This window comes from Mercenaria mercenaria, chromosome 7 (assembly GCF_021730395.1).
Source record: "Mercenaria mercenaria strain notata chromosome 7, MADL_Memer_1, whole genome shotgun sequence".
Taxonomy (NCBI): domain Eukaryota; kingdom Metazoa; phylum Mollusca; class Bivalvia; order Venerida; family Veneridae; genus Mercenaria; species Mercenaria mercenaria.
The window spans coordinates 6022903-6046900 of record NC_069367.1 but is presented as its reverse complement, the minus strand read 5'-3'; the positions used below and the strand labels follow the sequence as shown (position 1 = coordinate 6046900).

Here is a 23998-nt window from a genome sequence, read left to right as displayed (position 1 = left end):
AAATCAAATCATAAATGAAGCTGCTATTGCGCAGACAAAGTCAAAATAGCTAATTTTGGCCCTTTCAGGGGCCATAACTCTGGAACCCATAAGGGGATCTGGCCAGTTCAATAAAGGAACCAAGATCTTATGGTGATACAAGTTGTGTGCAAGTTTGGTAAAAATCAAATCATAAAGCTGCTATTGTGCAGACAAGGTCAAAAATAGCTAATTTTGGCCCTTTCAGGGGCCATAACTCTGGAACCCATAAGGGGATCTGGCCAGTTCAATAAAGGAACCAAGATCTTATGGTGATACAAGTTGTGTGCAAGTTTGGTAAAAATCAAATCATAAAGCTGCTATTGTGCAGACAAGGTCAAAATAGCTAATTTTGGCCCTTTCAGGGGCCATAACTCTGGAACCCATACGGGGATCTGGCCAGTTCAATAAAGGAGCCAAGATCTTATGGTGATACAAGTTGTGTGCAAGTTTGGTTAAAATAAAATCATAAATGAAACCACTATCGTGCAGACAAGAAATTGTGGACGAACGATGAACGGACGATGGACGAAGGGCGATCACAAAAGCTCACCCTGTCACTATGTGACAGGTGAGCTAAAAAAAAAAATCAGCATGAATAAACAAATATTTACTCAGATGCCAAAAATGTAAGAAGTTTCCCCACCGTCGCTTTGCTTAAAGAGGCTCTGCTGACTAACAGATCTGTGAGGGCCTCTGGTCCCTCCTTACCGTAAACCCATTTCAGATGTTTCATTTCTAGACCACTTCCAGCTATTTTATCTATGGTGTTTTTAGACAAAATCTTGTTCTCAGTAATTTGTTTAAAAGTATCAGCTTTTTTGTTAGATACTGTTTTATAATTGTGATACTCTACATACCAATTTGCTGTAAAACTATACTTACACAAAACTTCATGCGTGATTTTATCGCACACTGTAAGAAGCTTTTTTAAACTTTTAACATCGCCAATTGCATTATGGGCATCATAAGTTTCTTGCACATATTTGGCAACCAGAGATTCTTGCTTATAACTTTCTTCTTTTGGATATATTGCTTTAAATAATGGATAAGAATCCACAAACCCTAATACAATCTGATGAAAAGCATTTATAAGGTTAAATTTGGTAAATGCTCTATATATTCTTGGATAGTCAAAATTCTTGAAGTTGTGCCCAACAAGTACACATGGTTTCAGTGGATCAAGCCACCCAAGGAAGCATTCCAGTGCCGATTTCAAATCTATAGTCGTTACAGCAATTCCATGATGATATAACACTCCTCCATCGCATGTCAGTCCGGTCACCTTAGAAGCTCCAGGATCCAATTGCCGCAGCGGTAAAATGTACTGATCGAATGTTTCATCTTCACACACCGCAGCTATCTGTACGATTTCTGTATGCATAGAGAAAGATGTGGTTTCTATGTCACAAAAGACTTTCTTGAACGTAACATTTTCTGATATCTGATCCGGTTCTGGCGGATACATCGGTTCTGGAACAGTAATTTCATCAGAAGTATCTATTGTTACCATGGGAACAGTATTTACTGTTGGTTCAGTATCAATATCCATCTGCTCGTTTTCAACTTCAGGAAGTCTTTTGATTTTCTTCTTTCTGATCAATTCTTTATTTTTACATTTTTCTTTCAATGTTTCACTACCTGGTTTAACTGGAAGTCCAGCAAATGCTTCCAGACTATTGTCAAGATTTGTGGTATTGTTCTTTGAAACTTGACAGCTAGCATGGTCTATTAAATAGTTAACTTGCTGGCTACGAAATGCCCAAGATCCTTTTGGAAACTTCTCTAGAGAACTTGTTACGACAGCATCTCCCTGGCCAATGATTTTCGGGATAAGCTGTATGTGAATGGAAAGAAAAAATATGATATGTTTTATTTGTAAAATACTTTAAACTTGATCGAGAGACCATGTTTAATAACAGACCACTTGCATCAAAAGATCAGGTTTTCGGTTCCTTAAGCTGTTGTTTAAGAGACAATTATGTTGTTTCAAAAGACAATTTGCGCTAACAGATCATTTTTTCCATTTCCTTAGGTGGTCTCCTGTACAAGTTGTGCAGTAACTGAAGTTAGATATAGAAACATGTTAGCACACACTGCAATCGGGTTATTTTTTGAAAAAATTTCCAGAGTTTTTAGCAATACCATACTTGTATATTTTTCTGTAACAAGAAATCTGCCTGTTCGTAAAACTGCAAGTACTTCAGCTTAATACTGTTTCTAGACAAGTTTTGCTCCAAATACTATTAAATCATCTAATTTTGTGGGCACAAAATTTTATGTCTTTAGCTATAACAGTTATTTCATGGAGATATAAATTCACGGATTTGTCCTTTTTACATTTCATAAACAGAAATTTTACAGCTTTATTTGAATTAATGTTCATGGACTGACTAAACAATGAATTCCATGAAAATTAGTCACCCTACAAAAATTAAAGTTTTTAGAGTTAGTTTAACTACTACTATTAGTGAATCTTGAGAAGTTAAAAATTTTTACTGGACATAATTTATGGTACTGACTTTCAAGCTCCTATGGTGAAATAAATAATAGAATAGATTACTCTGACAATGGGAAAAGTTTACCTGATCTCGAGACCTGTACTGTGTGTCTGATACAGTTGATGCTGCTTGCTTGCCTGTGATGTCCCCTGTAAATTGATATATTCATTAAATAATCAAGGTCTTTCCATGGTTAAATGTCTGATTAACTATAGTTCCGAGTATAGATGTGCAGGAACTGAGTCAGGAGGGCCTTAAAACCCATGTGGTTAAATAAATATCTTTATGATAAATATTAGTAAATATGATGATAAAACACAAGAAGGCTTTGTCTTCTTTCATTCTATTGTTCATTGACATAACGATAAAATCTTTTAGTTTATACATAATTTATTTTAGGTTGATTGTGAAGGAAGTTCTACAACTTATATTAATCCCTCTCGACACCTCATTCCTGATGGAATCCATCCCCACAAGGGTATGACAGAAGAGGCCAATTTCTGCCCTTTTAATGCTGAGAGCCAAGCAAGGGAGCCACTGGTACCATTTTTCATGTCTTTGGTATGACGCATCCGGGGATTGAACCCACGACCTCCCGCACTCGAAGCGGACGCTCTACCACTAGAATCTTTTATCTGAGTAGTAATGACTTAGATGTCTATCCCATCTCCCCTAGCTTTCAAAATGCTCGCACATCATTAAATATGACAAAGTAATATATAAATATATTCTGATTTTAGGTATTTCCAAAGCATTACTTTCTAGAACATTTTACCCAACACCTCAGGTAAATGAGAAATCCCTATAGTCAAATACAAACTTTGAACTGATAAAAAACAAATTACAAGTTATTTATACCTGCACCAAATGGAGGTGTATCACCAACAGCTGGACTGATAGTGGGAACATTGCTAGTGAATTCTTTAGCGTCTGTTGTCTTCTAACCAGAAACATTTGGACTGTATTGTTGATGGAATGACTGACCGAACCCCACAGCTGGAAATGAAGCATTGCTATTGATGTCCTCGTATCTTGGAATGTCCCTGCTGACAACACTGTTGCTGCTTGAACTCATGCCCATCTCTGATGCTGACTCATTCACCCCAGGAGTTGTCCCATACATCTTTGCTGAATCTGCTGATGGACTTGTGGAGATTAATTTTGAATCAAGTGAAAATACTGAGGTTGTAAAAGAAAATTCAGAAATCAATGTTCCATGTACTGAATTAGAGCTTGGTGACACAGATGATGTGGAAGTTTTGGAATTATTGGTGCTAGAAAGTGTTGTTTCTGACCTCGAGTTCGTCACAAGTGTTGAACTTGTTGTAACAAAGTTAAATTTAAAACCCGGAGTTGCTGAACTACTGGTACTTAATACAACACTTGACTTGGAATCAAACAAAGATGCACTTCCAGAATTAGTTGAAGAAGCTGGTGCAGTGGAACCAACTGCTGCACTGGACCATGCACTTCTTGAATTTGGTAAAGAAGCTGAAGAAATGGAAACAATTGCTGCATTGGATGATGCATTTGCACCTTGAGTGGAGAAAGAACTACTACAAGCACTGGTGTTTGACATTGCAGACCATTTCATTTCAGCTAGAAATTCTGACCTGTCAAATTCTTTGCTTTGAAGCTTTGAGGGGATACTGTCTGCTGCTGATCTTGACTTTGATTTAAAAGATGCGGAACTGGAATGATGTGTATCAAACTGAAATTTTTGATCTGTTACAGAAGCATTATTGCTGAATTTAAATGCTGATGTTGGTAATGTCGGACTGTATGAACTGAGTGCAGAACCAAAGTTTAAACCCTGACTTGTGGAGACGACTGCTGTGCTTGAAGTGGAACTTGAAGTTGATGTGAAGCCACTCGAGGTTGTAGGCGCTGAATCTTTCATTATCACAGATTGGCCAACAAAGCTAGCTGGGGAGTCAAATCTAAAACTGGGAGTTGTTATACTGGAGTTACCTATAAACTCACTACTAGAGGGCTGTGTCATATTAGAACCAAGTCCAACAGCTAGTCCAGTAGCTGACAAAAACTGGTTGTCTATTTGGTGTAAACTGGTTGAGTGGGAGCTAGCTTCTCTTAATGACTGAGAGGATGTGGTATCGTCTCTCCTGTGGACAAATGACTCAAATTCACTTTCATATGGTGAGGTAAAGCTGTAGGATGAGCTGATTCCAAGATCAGAGTTGGTTCCAAGATCAGAGCTGGTTCCAAGATCAGATTTCGTTGTAGACATGGGAACTGATGGTTGAGCTAGGAACTTGAATACTGCAGATGTGGAGGTCAGGACAGAAGCTTCTGTTTCCTTGACAACAGATTTTGGACTAACACCACTGCTTTCCGTTGACACTGCTGAAATGTAATCATCAACAATCAAATTGTAATTACTGGTAATGTTAAAGATGTTTCACAGGAAAGCTGATGTGAATTACACAGAGATACATTTTTGATCTTTTTTTGTTTGGCATTTTGTACACTTTCAATTTATTGTTATCTTCACTAGATAAAGACTTTATTATTGTTAAAAGTAGTAGTATTTTAAACAAATTACAGAACCAAATGTGCCATGATAAATTTTTGTGAATAATGTCAATCAGGCATACAAAAAATTTGTGAAATATAATACCGATCTGTTCTATGTCATAAAATAGAAATACTAATATTTTGCAAATTCTTTACATCATGAATGTAGCTGCTAACTAAGGCATTGCTAAATAAAGCCCCAGCCAAAATTATCCAAACTACTGTGTAAAATTAAAGAATTCATCAAACTCTCTACAGAACAAGAGCTGTCACTATTAGTGACATATGCCCCCGAAGCATGCCCAAGAGTGCTACAGTTGTCTGCGCAAAAAAAAATCACACATCATATGGTGACTTTGACCTGAGAGACCTGGGTCATAAGCGTGACACACTTTCTCAATATGGTTAACATTTGTGTCAAATTATTTTCAAATCCCTTGATAAATGGCAGAGTTATAGATCAAACAAGAAACACCTTTGACTTTTAAGTGTGACCTTGACCTTGCAGTTAGGAGTCTGGGTCTTGAACATGACAGGTCATCTCAATATATGGAACATTTATGCCAAGTAATTTTAAAATCCCTTCATCAATGGCAGAATTATGGACCAAAGTCAAAACAGACCCTGTTAAGCTTTGACTTCTAAGTATGACCTTGACCTTATAGATAGGGGTCTGAGTCTTGCACATGACATGTTGTCTCATTATGGTAAACATTTATGCCAAGTTATCTGAAAATCCCTTGAAAGTTCATGGATGGCAGTTATGGACCAGACACAAAAAACAGACCCTGCTAACCTTTGACCTCTAAGTGTGACCTTGACCTTGGAGCTAAGGGTCTGGTTCTTGCCCAAAACACATCGTCTCATTATGGTAAATATTTATGCCAAGTTATTTCAAAATCTCTCTATGGATGGCAGGGTTACAGCTCAGACAAGAATTTACACAGACACACCAACAGTGCGATTTTGATATGCCCACCTTCGGGGGCATAAAAATGTCAGACTCAAGTCAATAACTTGAACTTGATCATACTTCTGGTTTTGATTCATGTTATAAATACCTTTGTTTGACTGTAAGTTGGGACCCTCCTGCACTGCATCAAGCTTGACGTCTTTCTACAATAAAAAGTGAAACACTGGTTAATCAATTCCACAGCAGGCTTTTTTTGTGAATACCTTTCAAATACCTGCAAAAACCAAATATAAGTTATGTAATTTACCTAAAGGCTTAAAAAAAGAAGTAGTATTTCTTTTTAATTCTTGCGGTATATTTTGTCATTTTAAATTAATGGCCAGAGTACTTTTAATAGAAAATTCCAGTGTAAACTTCTGAAACTAGAAAAGTTTGAAATGATACTGTATACCTAGCCATCACAATATTATAGCACAATGTACCAAAGTAAGCTAAAAACCTGTATTGCCCACCTGAAATGAAATGTTGGCAATTCACACTGTAAATGTATTGTCTTGACAAAAAGATACACATCACAGAAAAAACTTATAATAAGATTTCTGAGAAGGCACTATGTAAGAATATTCTGTTTTCCCCATTACTGTTGTAAGGGGATGGATATCTTTGACAGACGAGACTGTTTCAGAATGACTCACCAATGTTCTTGTAGTCACTGGTGACTGACTGATAAATGTTCCTGTATTCACTGACAACTGACTGACAGATGTTTCTGTATTCACTGACGACTGACTGACAGATGTTTCTGTATTCACCGATGACTGACTGATAATGGCACATGTTCCTGTACTCAGTGTGGTCTGGCTGGTAGAAGCTACTGGTTTTTTCACTTGTGATAAAGTTGGTATGAAGTATTTCAACTTGGGAGCTGATGAGTCTGTCTGAAGGTCTGGTATAATCATCTGTAAGAGAAAGGCGTAAGTTAATTGACTGAACGATGAACCGTGGTAAATAAGACAATAAATCACAAGAAGGCCTTTATTATTTTTATTCTGACATGCTCAATGAGATATTTTAATCAATATTATGCTGGACTTCTTTTTCTTGAGGAGTAATGTATCAGACATCACGCGGCAATTTGACGTAATAATTGATGTCTTACCAGTCTAAGCATCAACAGTCATTTATCGCTGAATATACATAGTTTTATTTCCTTCTTTGTTTAACTGGAAATTAAATCGAGCCATGTAAGAATTGACAAATAATTAAGGCCTTCAAGTGGTTTTTTGCCTGTTTTATCACAGTTAAGAGTTCAGATGTGCAGAAAATAAATGATAAGGGCATTAGCCCCAGTGGTTGAATATCTAAGCATCTGAATGATGAACTGTTGTAAATTAGACAGCAAACTGCAAGTAGACCTTGACTGTTTTTATTCTTACACAGTCAATGATATATTTTATAAACTTTCTCCTTTTTATAACTCCCAATCAAATCCAGCCATGTTAAAATATATAATTTTTAATGAACTTATTTCAGTCATTTTGTTCAATCCATACAAGGATTTTTCATAAATATCTCTAATATTTTTGAAATCAAGAGGTAGGTTAAACATAGTTTGACAGGTATAGCAGTTTCGTAGTAGGGCAAAATGTGATTTTGAAAGAAGAATCCCTATGTAAAATATTTTTTTGGAAGTTTGAAATTTTACTTTATTTGTTACAGTATATGATTTTGTTACTATTTTGAGATTTTCATATAGATAAAGCAATAAAAGAGCCAGTGCAATTTTTAAATCTCTGGCCCAAAATGGCTGAAATACAATTGCATGGATTTTAGATGATACATTAATGTTAATGAGATATTTTAAACTTTAGCCTGCTAAGCGGCAAGTGATTGTGCACAGAGGATTTTCAACAATCTGATTGTATCCTTCTTCGTTGGTAATCAGTCAGACAGCAAAATTTCTCTTTTAACTGATGGAAAACCTATTTTTCCTATTGAGTGTTATTTCATATCTTGTATTATGACATGTATTAACTTGTGGCAGTCAAAAGAGCCATTTTCTGTTTTAGGTAATACACACTGATGTAATTTCAAGTGACATAGAAGACATTGGTCAATTTGACTTGATTTGTAATAGATATTAGAAGGAAAGAATTTTTGATATTTTAGTAGAAAAGCTTACATGTGATAAATAGAGGATATAACATTTGTGTCTCTCCACACTGAAAATTATTTAATTCACCAAAACAGAAAGAAAGATAAAATGCTTGACAGAGCCTGGCGTTTTCACCTCAGTTTGATAAATTCAAAATGAAAAGACAGGCGTGTTATATCCTCTAATCATTTCATTTTACCCACAAACAAAAAGTATCATACATAAAGAGGTTTATGGTATTCCTCAATGACATCCAGAATTCTTCTTGAGGCTGCATCAGTAACAACTCTGTCCCCGAGATGACTGGGTTTAGCTTTCACACTTAACTTTTCCACCATATCCTAGATAAATAACGACCAAATAAATGAAAGTTACTTATTACGATATATACGGATTGCAAGTACAGTAAGATTATTATGATTCATTCCTATTGCGCAATTCACCTACTTAGTAATACATAACAAGAGTTTTCGTGAATTTCGTGGCATTATTTTGCCAGGTCTAGACATAAATTATATATCATTCTAAAAGTTTCTGAGGGTTACAATAGGATTATTTTGGATTTTTAAAGTATCTTTAAAATTTGAAAAACTCAATTTTACTGCAAAACTTAATATGTATTTTTCCTCTTGTTAAAATTATATTGCTTTTATACTAAGATAGCTTGAAAGTTTTATAACAATTCATTCACATATAAAATCAAAATTATTTTTTTTTTTGGAAATTTTTGTAGTCAATAATGATTGAAAAAATATCCCCATCAAAAATGTATTTTGAAGATACATGATAAACTAATCCTACTACAATTTTCAGAGTTCTTGAAAATAATGCATAAAAGCGATGGTAAGTACTGTAATAGTTTTATATTTAAAGAGAAATCGGAGGAAAACCTGGTTATAGCATAGGTGGACAAAATAATATGAGCCGTGCCATGGGAAAACCAACATAGTGGGTGTGCGACCAGCATGGATCCAGACCAGCCTGCGCATCCGCGCAGTCTGGTCAGGCTCCATGCTGTTCGCTTTTAAAGCCTATTGGAATTGGAGAAACTGTTAGCGAACAGCATGGATCCTGACCAGACTGCGCGGATGCGCAGGCTGGTCTGGATCCATGCTGGTCGCACACCCACTATGTTGGTTTTCCCATGGCACGGCTCAATTATATTTGAGGCTGTGATAATCCGTAAATATAGGTGCCTTCTTTTTATGAACAATTGACTTAGTATTGCAGTGGCAATACGGAAGTCAACTACAGGTGGAAAACTTTAAATAGTGACCTTGACCTTTGACTGACAAGCATAGGTCATGTTCTGACACATTGTCTCATCATGGGAAACATTTCTGTGTGGCATTAAGATAATCCATCCAAAAGTTATGGAGCGGAAACAATTTTCACTTGAACTTCAGTAGTGACCTTAACTTTGACCTACAAGCATTCGTCATGTACATGCATGATCTACATACTGCCCTGAGACTATTCACATTTGACTTTTTATTTGTAGTTTGAAGTTAAAGACAGTATAAAGAATGCAATATAAATATATTTTTTTCCCCTACATGTTTTCTCTATAAAAAGCAAAACAAATACAAAAGGTATTCATTAAATTGTTTAAGGCAGCAAATTTCAGTCTTTTACAAGACAAGAGATTGCTTACACTGTGAAAAGAAGATAACATCAGAGTATTTCTGGAAGTACTGTCATCTAACACAAGTCTAGCTGATTCTCTATATGGCAAATCATCTCTAACCCGTCTTCCTTGCGTTACATCATACACTGAAAGTAACAAGGAAGCATTTTACTGACTTTGTTGCTCCTTTTTTCCCGGACTTTTACTGTTGTATGGATCAGCTGTTAGTGGATCAGGGAACTTTTCTGCAGGACCATGGAAATATGTTAACTGATTTTTATTCATATTTATAAGGCTGTTAAAGGCAATTCAACAGATTTTGTCTTGACAAGGGAACCATGTTAGGAACTTCTGATAATTAATCCTTAGTCTGTTGGACAAGATTGTTTTTGTTTGTTTTGGGTTTAACGCTGTTTTTCAACAGTATTTCAGTCATGTAACGGCGGGCAGTTAACCTAACTAGTGTTCCTGGATTCTATACCAGTACAAACCTGTTCTCCGCAAGTAACTGCCAACTTCCCCATATGAATTATCAGCGGTGGAGGACTAATGATTTCAGACACAATGTCGTTTATCAAAATAGTAACGGAGAACATACGCCCCGCCCGAGGATCGAACTCGCGACCTCGCGGTCCGTAGACCAACGCTCTTACCTACTCAGCTAAGCGGACGGGCGTGGACAAGATTGATTCTGCCTTTCTGATCATTTTTGATCATGATCAGCCTACACATCTGTGCTGTCTGATCATGATCTGCACTTTTCGCTATTCAGTTAGTAAGCATTCCTTTTAACACTTAATGATACTGTCCAAACTGAAAGACAGACCATTTCATTATAGAAATTTAGTAGGGTTAGCGTTATTTATTTTGTTGGGTTCAACTAACACAAACACAATCACAGGTGCCAGCTTTGAAGGTGAAGGATGACTTTGGGTTCCCCAATCATGCATTAATTCATCAAAAGCGGGTGCCCCAGTAGAACCACTAACCTTCCGTAAGCTAGCTAGATGACTTCCTCACATGAAGAATTTAATGCCCTGAGTGAGGCTCGATCCCATATTGATGAGGGGCAAGTGATTTGAAGTCAGTGACCTTACCCACCCAGCCATGGAGGCCAAGGGTAAGGGATAAGATTACATCTACATGCATTGAATATATATCGGATTTACATTTCTGCCTGTGTGTTTTCTGTTTTTTCCATGGAGAGGTGTTTCCTTTATATTCAAAGTACTTTCTTTTGTTTCTTGAGTATCTGTGTCCTGATAAACCCTGGAAGACAGATGAACTGCTGCCAACTGACTTTAATTTGCCTTCCCCAAGATGTTGACCATCTAAAATGAAATAAAACAAGAAGCTGCATTCAATAAACGCTTGATGCCCCCAGTGGCATCCTTGTCAATACAAAGCAACCTAAGTCCAAAACCAGGTCAAGGTCTAGGTCAAACTGAGGTCAGGTGATGTTTGAAGATGAGGAATGGTCACAGGTTACATCTGCATTAGTATCAAGTCATTCTAGTAAGGAGTATTGATGCTAGATGAAACGGTTCCATTTGGTTAACCAAGAGATGGCCCTAACAAAGCAACCTAAGTCCAAAACGAGGTAAAGGTCAAGGTCAAACTAAGGTCAGGTGATGTTTGAAGATGAGGAATGGTCACAGGTTACATCTGCATTAGTATCAAGTCATTCTAGTAAGGGATATTGATGCTAGACGAAACGGTCCCATTTGGTTAACCTCGTACGGACGGACGAACGGACGGACGGGACAGGATAATCGCTATATGCCTCCCGCATCAGTAGATGCCGGGGGCAGACAATCGCTATATGCCTCCCGCATCAGTAGTTGCCGGGGGCATAAAAATGTATATGAAACAGTAACTCAGTTTCTTGAGTATGTTTTGAGGTTTAACTCACAGCTTTCGTCATATAATATTGACTTTTTAAAAGTGCTGTGTGACAGCCGTTAAAAGTCTAGAGTTACATTATCAGTTGAGTCTTTTTGGATTATAGCAAGTTAAATTCTTCATCATATAATTCTGCTCAAGCCATTGCTAGGTGTGAGAGTTGTTGCACATTTTTCGGCTCTCATCAAAACTCAATCAAACCAAGTCTGCTATTATTTTGCCTTGTTGCATACTATGCTTCCTAAAGATCTTCTTATAGATTTTATCAATAATACTGTTGTGAGGTACCCTTTAGGCCACTGCTTCCTGATACCAAACAGTACCTATGTGCTTTTCAGCTACAGTCATGTAAACTTTATCACACGTGTGTAGCGTGTATAAAAATACACAATGAGAAAAAGTATACAGCATTTACTTTAATCAAGCCAGTTTTCAAGGTCATTCTTTATTCCACTGGCACACTACCCCACTTACAGTGACCTTCTTTTGGCGGTCAAGGTCATTATAATCTCAAACAATATAATGCGCCACACCATGAGAAAACCAACATACCATAGTGACTTTGTGACCAGCATGGACCCAAACCAGCCTGCGCATCCGCGCAGTCTGGTCAGGATCCAAGCTATTCGCTTTCAAAGCCTATTGCAACTAGTAAAACCGTTAGCGAAAAGCATGGATCCTGAACAGACTGCGCGGATGTGCAAGCTAGTCTGAATCCATGCTGGTTGCAAAGCCACTTTGTTGGTTTTCTCATGGCGCGGCTCATATTGATACTGACAAATCAGATAATTAAATATCTTCCAGTTTACCTGCCATCATAAATTTACCTGGGTCTTGTGACAGCTGAGGTGACCTGTACACAGACCCATGTGCCGAGAAGACCTCCTCCTGGTTGAGTATTGACATCATCTGGCCTTGACCATGTAGTTCATCCCGACTTGTCAAATCAAAGTCTGGCGGCCTTGACCCTTCACCCTGGAGAAACAATGTCCCATCTCCAACTTGCTGACCCTGTATACCTTGTATTCCATTTGATTGTTGCTCGCTGACAGAAGATTTTACCTCTGTCTGAAAGACATATTAAGCTATGCAGTTTTAAATAAGCTACTTACATTTGATTAATTCACATTCTTTATAGGTCTACAAATTTTCCACCTAAAATACTGCATGTATGTCACTAACCAATACAAAACCCTGTTTTTAACACCACTCCCATAATTTTATGATATGAAAAAGTATACAGTGGTAGGACTACAGTACAGTACTTGCTTTAGTTGTGATACCAAATATACCTTGAGAACACTTCTTTCTGTATCAGTATTAGTTTGAGAGCTTATGTGCAGATCAGCCAAGAAATCTGACAACCAGGATGGGGTAAGTAGATCCAAGACTGAATCCTTCATCTTTGAAAACAGCATCTGAATGTTAAAATAAAACAAGATAAAGATTTGGTTAATATTTCAAATGCAAGGAATCTTACAGTATACTTTTGGACTTGTAATTCTTTTAACCTTTAGCCCACTGGTAGCAAGTTATTTTGCCTTTGCGACTAGACTAAGTGCAGACCAAGATCAGCCTGCACATCCATGCTACCTGATCATGGTCTACACTGTTTGCTATTCTGTCAGTAAATTTTAAGTGATTACCCCTTTGAATAATAAATGGTATTGCCCAAATTGAATGAAGGACCAGTCGAATTTAGAAATTTAGCAGGCTAAGGGTTCATAATACAGGTTTAATGACAGACTGAACTTCTGTGTGCATCGCTTATAAATATAGTTTTATCAACTTGTCATGCCAGTGCAATGACTCAATTTATAAGTGCATATATATTATATAAGCACTTATTGAGTTACTGTGCTGACATGACAAATTATTGTTGATTTCAACATTCAATGGTCTTCACAAAGTACCTACAGGTGTCAAATATATCTTGCTTACCATCAATTTTCCTAGTACAGATTTTCACTGTATTACAGTCAAGCATCTTAAATTTTTTCATCCAAAACTGACTTCATGAACAAAAATAGACAAAACGAAGCACAAAAACATATACGGGTGTTGATTTCGCCTGATTCTATATGCGCAGAAATCTTAAGTGACAGGCAAAATCAAGTCATAAAAATTTTAAGTAATGAATATCTTTAAAAATATTTTTTAGCTATTATTAAGAATACATTAACGAGATCTCATTCAGTTATCATGGGATGTTGGCGAGATTTGCTCTATATGCCATTCAAGTTGCCAATCTATTTATTTTTATAGCTCTTTGCATTTATGCATGTCCTAATTAACATACATTTGATCCCTCTTATTAGTTCCAACTTAAAGTAAATTCAAATAAGTCTTAATTTTCAAGCTAGTGTAAACGTGGCAAATCTGCATACTAACAGTGATTGATCCCTCGAAAGTAGTCACAGTAGTATGTTTTTATGGCCTTTATTTATTTTAGCTCTCGGACATCATAATAAGACATCAAAATTTTAATAATTTGTCTAATATAATCAGGTCGGAGATTTCCCCTGGATTGAGAGACAGTCTCTAGATCTAAACACTGTCTCTCGTTTGAAAGACAAAATGTCTTTCGATCGAAAGACTGTATTTAGCTTAAGTGTTGAAAAAACATGAAATCATTATTAAAACAATCATTTCTTTACCGTTGCATTATTAAATCATTGAAACAACTTGTTATTTCAAGTAAACTTTACAAGAAACACATTGTCATAGAAGTTTGCTTAAGCATTATAATGCTTAAACAAAATTCCCAAAATAATTTTGATTTTGAAAATTTGATAAAAGAAAGATAATTTTCTATATTTGAAATAAATTTGCGCATTCAAAAAAGAGAGTTTTAATTACTCTTTCAATGATTTTCATTGCTTAAGCTAATTTGAGTCTTTCGAATGAAAGACATTTTGTCTTTTGAATAAGAGACAATGTTTAGATCGAAAGAATGTCTCTCAATCCAGGGGATGTCTCCGACCTGATAATAGAAATTGACATTATGTATGTGATGTAATGTATTTGCTTGCTACAACATACTGTGTCAATATGTGTTCTGTTTTGTATATAATGCTATGTATATTGTATATATTTATGTGCTATACTCTCCCTATGAGGAGGCAATAAAGATATCTATCTATCTAGTTAAACTCAATCCGACTGTACACGGCTAGACATCGAGAGTGAGACAGTGGACCAGACCCTTGGTTTTGGAAGCAACCTTACCTTGACACTGTTCATACAGTTCTCAATTAACTCCGAGTCTGACTGTTGTGATAGGCCTCCACAGAATTCACTTGGAATTCTTTGAGATTTTTGTGCGAGTTGGCTAAACTTGTTCTTGTTTCATCTTGATTTCCTTTTTGGTGTTACATGGTGAAAACATCCTATAAACAAAATAGTTTCAGAGTAATCTGCGTACAGATTTTAAAATATGTTCATATTTGCCTTACAATTGAAATCAACTGTTAAGATTTTATTTCTAGGTAATGTTTTTAAAATGTTTATCCTATATTATAGAAAATACACAATATTAAAAAAAGTCGGCATATGAAAATCGAAATCGAAAGCGAAAGTAGAAACTATGCGGATGAATACCTCTTGCTATGGTAATAAACTCTGTACTTGACCGTCATGCAAAAATTGCCGGTATGAATAAAGATTAGTCTTTGACCTCCTCAAGAGGGAGTGTCAGGGGTTATATGACCTAGGGAAGTGCCTACGCCTTTAGTATCTTGAACAATGGTTTGGGTCCAATCGCTAAGGTGACTATGTCTTAGACTAGCTGACAAACGATGTAGATTGTCCTTTGTTAAAACGTAGAGCTGGTGAGACCAAATATCTCATATATAGAATTTTCCTCTGGCTACCTTGCCTAAATGATTCGTGTACCAATGATTCGTAAATGATTTCTTATTATGAGCTAGACAATTTCAGGGATCAGGCAAATCACTAAATGTTTCAAACTAATAATCTTTAATTAAAAATGATTAGCTCAAACTCCTATAGGCTGGAGACTCTATACTTGACTAGTCTTTTTGTTGAAAATCCCGTCAGACAATGTCTTTGAATCAACAACATACGAGTCCTGTCGCATAGATGCTCGGCCTCTGTCCTCTCAAACTCTATATAATTGCCCTGACTCCTGGATGCTCAGCGCCTATATGCTATCATATGTAGCATTCAACTACCATATAGGTATTATCCCCGATGCCTTGGCTGTACTTCGCCAATAATGCTGAACCGTCTATAAGCTGGAACTCTCCTACTATCTCAGTAGATTACCAACTCTGGGTCTCTGTCTCAGCTTCCCGATGCTCAGCCTATATATGCTATCGTCTATAGCATTCAACTACCCTTAAGGTAAAACTCCTATGCGCTGGCCCTATAGCTCGAAACCTTATCGAAATTCTGCTACTCTTCTTTAGTCTAAAAACTTCCAAAGTCTTCTTTTTAATAATTTATCCGCCCTGACAGGGTAACTGCAATAGTCTCCTTCTCAAGGTACTGGGATAAATTATTAGCTGAATCCTCGATGTGACTTCTTCAACCGCTGGATGCCGAATGCCTTCTCTGTCATCCATCTACCGATTTATACCCCAACAGACGTGCTATTTTTAGAACTTGTTTCTGATTGGTCCAAATTTTAACATAACGTTTTACAACGAGTACTTGCCTTATCAAATATCTGGTTCCCTTTAACTTTTGTATATGACATATGTGCGAAGCTGGGACCCAGCCATCCACATAATGAACCCAAATCAGAGACAAATGACCCAAATTCTATTAATTACAGCAATTCAACAATAATTATAGCAATGACAACATGAAAAGGGAGTCAAGCACTATCTGTGCTTATGTGTTAAGTTATCAATATATTAAATATACAAATTATTCTGACAGGGAGGCAAATATAAAATCAAGGTCTTATTTCCAATTAAAACAGCTTATTTATGTTACGCTTTGGAACGAGTCAAGCCGGAGCGCCGAATGAATGAATTACTCAAATGGTTTTATTTTATCTTTTATGGATCATAGAGAATCTGTCATTGGTCTTCGGTTAAGATCAGAAAATCCCAACCCTCGGGCGCACCGCTCAAGTCTTAAACGAGGCTGTGCCGAGTTTAAGACTTGAGCGGTGCGCCCGAGGGTTGGGATTTCCGATCTTCACCGAACACCAATGATGGATTCTATTTCTCACTTACCACAATAAAAACAAGCATGAAAATATGAAACTATTTAAAACGCGGGAAATCGACGTCCGTAAGCAGAAGTGACGTCTTGACAGTTCAGTGACGCACAATAACAAAGTTACGCTTTAGTTTTGTCGTTTGTAGCGTAACGGTACGTTCTTATCATAAAGTGATGAATTTTGAATCGAGAAATACACTATAACGGAGAGAAAAGATAAAGGTACCTGATTTTTAATTATTTTACATAAATAATACGTATATTCAGTGCATGAAATAGTCCGTCACAGGAGTGTGGGATAACCCATGTGAGCAAGGCCGTCGCGGGCGGTCCGGCCGGTCCGGCCATGGCCGGACCACTTTTTTGCCCGAGCATGATATCGGCCGTACCACCTTTTTTTTTTTTTCGCCTAAAATTTCAGCTTTTGCTTAGATTAAAAGTGCCGAAATATTGCCTTGCTAATTATCGGCAACGAGCGGTATCTGTCATGATTGCCCGCGGGGTGTGAAAACTTCGGCACTCTTCGTGTCAAAAGTAACGACCCTGCTTGATTGGATTAATCATAATTAAACGCTTATCTGATATATCATTAATCCGGTATGATCTAAAGGGCGATTTTTTTTATAATCTATAATAATTGCTTTGATGGAAAAAAAAAATAGTCGTTTGTTTAAAAAAGTTGGAAACAATTGTTTTTCGTGGTATAATAAAACAAAACTAACCGAAAGCTATATAATCTTAAATAATTGCTTTAAATCAAATAAAATGCCGACGTACATCTCAACTATAAAATAATATAAACTTCGTTTCTATCTACTCTAAATTCTGAAACCGTATGCTTAACTTGTTGCTTAACGTATTGCTGCAAAATGGACATACCTGAAATTCCAAATCAACCTAAGACATTTAAATTTCCGAAACGCACCTTTGGTCAGAAAAATCCGGTGAACAGAAGTTTTCAGCCTTCGTGGTTCACCAATAGATCGTGGGGCTGCATTACGATGAAATTAATGACCTCGCTTATTGTCATGTGTGTATGGTTGCTCACATAGACGACAAGTTGTCAAGTTCGAATCTTGATAAAGCCTTCATTATTAATGCCACCATTGGGTAAATGTCGGATAGTTATCCTTGAAAACCGTTATAAAATTGACTGAAAATCTTAATGGAAAATGCTTTCAAGATGCAAGGAAAACGCACTTACGGGCATTCCACATCTTAAAATTTTCTCGGGGGAGACCCCCAAACCCCCCTTACGAGAGGGGGAACACCCCCCCACCTCTCTCTCTCTCTTTCCTGCTCTCCCCCTCTCCTGCCTTCGGCACTCGCGAGACGCCTTCGACGTCCCATGGCCGGACCACTTTTTCGAAGCTGGCGACGGCCTTGGTGAGATAAGATTTTCCAGCATTTCTAAAAATAGAGATTTTTCTGTCCGATAAGTGAGAAATTGTTATATACGTTGAAATCTTTTAGACATTAACTTGCGGATTTTTTCAACCTTCTCACATAGATCTATGCACTGAATGATTATTAAATGCAACAGCAAAGTGTCTTGGTTGCATTCTTTTCTTCCAAAGGATCTTTTTACAGATTTTATTAACTATCACAGCAGCAAAGACTTTAAGTGCCGGCTGTAAAAAACTCTCCCCATACTTGGATTCAGTGTTGTTATATTTTCTGGTCCTTTGGGATCATGGAGTCCGTTCAACATATGTGTAACAGAGTTCCGCTTAAGCCGGTGCTAGGGGCCGTGAGAGGTGTTGCACATTTCATTAGGCCTACCTCTCATGAACAGACTCAATCAAACCGAGTCTGCTATTATTTTTCTTGGTTGCATTCTTTGCTTCCAAAGGATCTTTTTACAGATTTTATCATAGATGACTTATCGTTTAATAGTATAGATAAATGCTTTGAGCACGCCTAATTGATATTGATAAATGACAGAGTGCAAAACAGATTATTTTGCAAGCTCTCTCGAACACCGTTTATTATAATTTAATTCAAACAAATTACTACTGTTTTCTTGCTTTTGGTTCTGTAAACTATAGATATAAAAATTTTACACTTGAACTGTCACAAGTACTGTTGAATATGTAAATGACATTATCCAGTCTCAAACTGAAAGTCACTTTTGTTTTGAGAACATTAATTATTCATTCAAAAATCTGCGTATTAAAATTTTTGGCGTGGCCGAGTGGTTAGGTCGCTGAATTCAAATCACTTGCCCCTCGTCGATGTGGATTCGAGCCTCAAATAGAAATGACATGTTTTGTATCCATAGGATATTTACTCAATCACACTTTGACTATTGGGCAACGCAGTGACGCCACGTACGCTCTAGTATAGAATGAAGCAAGTCACCCTTGTTAAAATGTAGTGTTAGACAAGAGAGCTGTTTGAGTTTTTGGAGCACGCTGGAATGGAGACTTGTGTTAGAAAGTGGACAAAACCTCAATTCAAATGTTTAAAAAATTGTGTTATTTATGTTGAAGGAAGTGATTGACAAGTTTAGTTTCGACAAAGTTCCAAACTGGACGTTTTACGAGTACTCGTTCACTCTAGTTATAAGAGACGGCTCGAGTTTATCCAAGCTATATAATTATGGAAACAAAGAAGTATAAAATACATTTATTTCTATTGCTCTTTTATAGAAACTACTGCTTTATAGGTTTCTAGCTCTTATATCAGGGTTGTTTTTAACTTGCAAATTTGTCAGGTGTAATACTGAAAAAAATATCAGAACTTTTAGTTGAAAGAGAAAACTAAAATTTGGACATTTAACTGAATCAGTGAGGCTGACACAAGGTATTTTCCCGATGTGTTGTGCATCTACTTTATGCCCTTATTTCTTAAAGAATATTTTAATATTATTTAACTTTGAACGTTTGTATTTAAAACATGTTTGAAATTTATAAGGCGATATGTTTAAGATTTAAGAGTATGTTAATAAAACACAGAGATATTTGGTAAGCAAACAACGTTTTCTGTCCATTGCATGTTCTATCGTGCTGTTTTTTTTTTTAAATATTCTCATAAAGTCGCCCCTCTTTAAATTGAATGCCATTTGTAAAGAAATAATAAGAAACAGTTGCTGAAAACTACGTTCCACCTAGTTAAGTGAAATTTCAGCATTGGGACTTTATAGCAAATGCAACAAAGCGAAGATTTCTTCGAAAATGGTTTGTTTTTAAAGGCACTGAATTGTCCAAAAGTGTGACCCCTTAATGCAGTCTATTTCTGGAATTCAATGTTATATACAAGTATCATTAAATTGACAATTGTTTTGTAGGTTAATATCCATGTTTTATGTACTGTTCAATTTTCGTGTAAAACAACCCCTTCTCTTTATGATTTGGTGTCGTTTGAATTTTCCTCAAAATATGGAGCTAACCGTTAATTAATAAACTCTGCAAAAATTTGTAAAGCACAGTATAAACTCTTTTCTATTCTAAGTTATATTTTAATTCATGGACGACCTGATCATGACGTATGTGGGATACATAATGGATACACAGATCAAGAAGAAACCTTCGTATGCCGGGTGTCTGTGAGCTCAAAGTGCCGTGCGTTGTTTGCGGACTTTGTTGTGTAGTGTCCTTTTGACGTGAAATACGCTCCTGCAAATTCCTCAGGTTTAATCGATTAAATCGACCGCTCAGCATTTTTATTTTACCCTTATTAAGGGTAAAATGTAGGACCATGAATTGTAGTCACAGTTTAGGGGGACATCTTTTAGAAACTTTAGCAATGCTTTGTAGATGAAAATGACATCAACAATATTATGAAGTGTGAATGAGTAAATATTCCATTGATACAAAACATGTCGTTTCTAATTAGTTTAATGTACACTTGGGTTCTATGTCTTTCTTGTGCTTATAATGGTCTTCTTATAGTTCATTTCAATTGTATCACATCAGCGTATATATGAAGTTCACAGTTCATATAGAGACTTTGCATAATTGTACATGTGTATTCTGTCATACTATAGTATTATTTTGCATTTTTCTTCCGCACACACTTATATGGAGTTGTTTCTTCGACAGGTGCGTTGCAAAGATTTTGTATATAATTATGCAAGATATTGCAAAATCTTATGCTCCCCTCCCCTCTTCCCAAACTCCTCCATCGGCAGATACGTATCTCGTGATATTTGAAATAAGATTTTCTTTCCGCTCTGGAAACTTGTCATGAGGAAAACTTGGTCTAATAGTGGCAAAGACTTTTGCAATAAGATACAGTAGCAACATGATATCCAAACTCGCTAATCTCAGAATTCTGTCTGTCTCAAAGACATTTTCAAGTCCTGGCACAAATATTTTCGAGATATCGAGATATCACACGTCATGCACACACTAGACTGTTAACTCGAGGGCTGAACAGAAAACTGTCGTATCTTCTTTATTAATACCTAGAGCTATAAAGTTTTTATTTATCATTTTAAGAATCGGTATAGGGTACTTGACAATGTACATTTCAACCATTTTGGGTTACGATTTGAACAATTACAATGTTCGCTCCAAATATATGCAGAATATCTTATCATCAAAGCTAAAAATCATGTAAAAGAATCGAAAAATTCGTGGACAGAAATTTCTACATGGATCTTTTTGTATCTTGGGAAAGTGCTAGTCCATCTTACCTTAATGAAGGAAAAACTGTATTCGGTGGTTTTTGCATAATTAGAAAAAATACGAACGCTTCCATGTATATAGTAAATTGTGGACCTGTACTGAGAATGTGAGGCACTTCGGCATTCTTCGAGCCCGTACGAGTATATTTTCAGTCGAATTTTGGCTTTTCGGAGCTTTCAGTTTAATGCTCATTAGCCAAAGTATCAATTACAACAACATTGTATTAGTTACAAGCATATATTACCCGTTGAACACACAGGGACTAGGCAAAAATAACGTAGCTTCCATGACAATAGGTTGTCCATTATCTTTTCAAATTTGTGCAAAAGTTAGCCCGAACTGTCGATCGTATAATGCTGCGACTAGTCTCTGTCGTTTTACATTTATAAGCAGTTGTTGATGTATAGAGATAATGTTACGTCAACTTGCAGATCACTTACAAATTTATGTTTCCAATTTTGCTAACACCTAGAAAATTCTAAGTAATACGTTCATTATGTGTTATAATGTACTAATTGTGTTGAAGACATGTTAAATGAAATATTTATATACATACATAAATATATTATATATTTACACAATGGTAATAAAGAATACATTTTAGCATTTCGTTTGAAGTCAGTTTATCAGTTCATTTGGCCGCAAAGTCACATCAAAACTTGCAAATATCTGCTTGTCATCAACTGATTTCCTTTCTAATACCACTTGTTCTGCATGATCAATGAGTTAAGGCAGACGGCAAGGTTCGAGTCAACATGAACGATACCAGACTACATGGAATGTACAATGGATTCTACACGTTAATTGTTAGTTAGTTAGTTGCGGTAAGGGGAGCGACACGCTAGTGGACACGGTGTCGGCTGCTTCATCCGAAGGTAATGGATTCGAGTCCATTAGGTTAACAACCACATATTACCATTAATATGATAATAATGATAGAAATAAAGACTTTATTTATGGAGAAAGCACAATTAGTCATGGACCAATCTTTCCCCGTGGTCTTCCGTTATATGCATCTATATTTTGATAGTATTTGCAAAACATTAATGCAGTTAACAAAAATGTAGGAAAAACATCATGAGAAAAAAGGAATTGATGTCGAAAATATAACGCCATATACGGGCACAGATTTACTAATGAAAGTTTGAGCTGATTCAATGATGAATATAGGAAAAATGCAAACATATATTAAACAATAAAATTAAAGATAAATAATTATTAACATAAACATTTTAGTTTAACATATAACATGTATTTAACATGAAATGTACACAAATCTTTGTTATATGTGAAATAGAATGAAATGAAATCAAACGCATGTAAGATTAAAATGAAACATGTATATTTATCACACAAGTCCTGGTTTTTCAAGAAAGTGGACTCAAGAGTGGTACAAATGTTCTAATAGATTTCACCACAATTGAGCAAAACAAATGGTATTAAACTAAAACAAATAGTATTAACTTAAAACCAGTATATACTATTTTTGGGCTTAAGTCAATCATTTGCAGCTCACAGAAATTTTGCCTAATGGGACAGATGTTAAACCTTACATTAACAATATACTGTTGCAACCTAGGTGTTTGACTTTGCTCTGAAACTAGAAATACACTCGTGTGTCCATGATTATGACTACGCTAACAGAAGCATGTAACTTAACATGGAGAGTAATAGATACACTCCATTACCGGTACTTTACTAGCATTGTATTTTTTCGGCGAACGCCGTCTAAGAACGAATTCTTTACCTATGCCACGTGACTTCAGTTTGCAAATCAAACTACTTGATAACACATTATAGATAATTTATCAAAATGGAAGATTTATGCAACACTCTGCCTGATTGGACGAGAGTGTCAATTTCTTTCACTCTGTTGATTGTGCTACGCTGAGTGAAATGTAGACAAAGCGTTTATCCTAAACGACGCTGTTCACAGTTTTAAAGCTAACTTTGGCTCAGTATATTTAGCAAGAATATTGATATGTCTCAACATGATAAGTAAGTTTAATAAATATGATAAAAACCTGTTCAAATACCAACATATATCAAATTAAAGAAAGAGCTGAATACGGTCTGCGTATCACATGAATAAGGGTGTGATAAGAGTCTTTTATGTAGAGAAGTGCTTTTTAAAAGATTTTCCTTGTTACAATTGTCGTATGTATATGAAAAGGTTTCTTGCTTTTGTGACTTATTCAGATTGCATATTAAAATGAGTACTTGTTTGCTTTGATATATTTGTTATAAATTATTTAACTGATTTATTATATATGAATATTTTTCTTTAGTATGGTATGCAAATATTGAACTAAGTTGAAATCTGTTTTATTATGTATATCCTATAAAATGACTGAATCTCATTACACTGAAATGAAGGTACGCTGCATACAGTTTATCTATGTGATATGACAACGGTCAAACTTTGTTTATGAAACAGAAATATTGAAATAATTACTATTGTATGTTTTGCTTCACCTTCACTTTTTTATAGGTGTGACGTCATTGTCCAAAGATTCATGAATA

At 36.0% G+C, this 23998-nt stretch overlaps 2 protein-coding genes across 3 annotated transcripts; both read right to left on the bottom strand.

Moving 5' to 3' along the window:
• Positions 1–628: 628 nt before the first annotated feature.
• LOC128558751 (maternal protein exuperantia-like) lies at positions 629–1570 on the bottom strand. Its single transcript, XM_053548936.1, has one exon. The coding sequence runs from the start codon at positions 1568–1570 to the stop codon at positions 629–631; it is 942 nt and encodes a 313-aa protein (XP_053404911.1).
• A 12-nt stretch (positions 1571–1582) lies between these two features.
• On the bottom strand, positions 1583–15027 carry LOC123555068 (uncharacterized). Of its 2 annotated transcripts, none has more exons than XM_045345615.2 (11): positions 14880–15027; positions 12944–13069; positions 12461–12719; positions 10919–11080; positions 9777–9895; positions 8344–8463; positions 6663–6926; positions 6116–6170; positions 3378–4883; positions 2604–2668; positions 1583–1855 (listed from the first exon to the last, which is right to left on the bottom strand). In XM_045345615.2, exons 1-9 carry the CDS (start codon positions 14892–14894, stop codon positions 3460–3462), a joined length of 2544 nt encoding a protein of 847 aa, XP_045201550.2. In that variant the 5' UTR covers positions 14895–15027; the 3' UTR covers positions 1583–1855; positions 2604–2668; positions 3378–3459. The 2 variants fall into 2 exon arrangements, with proteins under 2 accessions (XP_045201550.2, XP_045201551.2); XM_045345616.2 differs by having other exon boundaries at positions 12479–12719.
• Positions 15028–23998: the final 8971 nt, after the last annotated feature.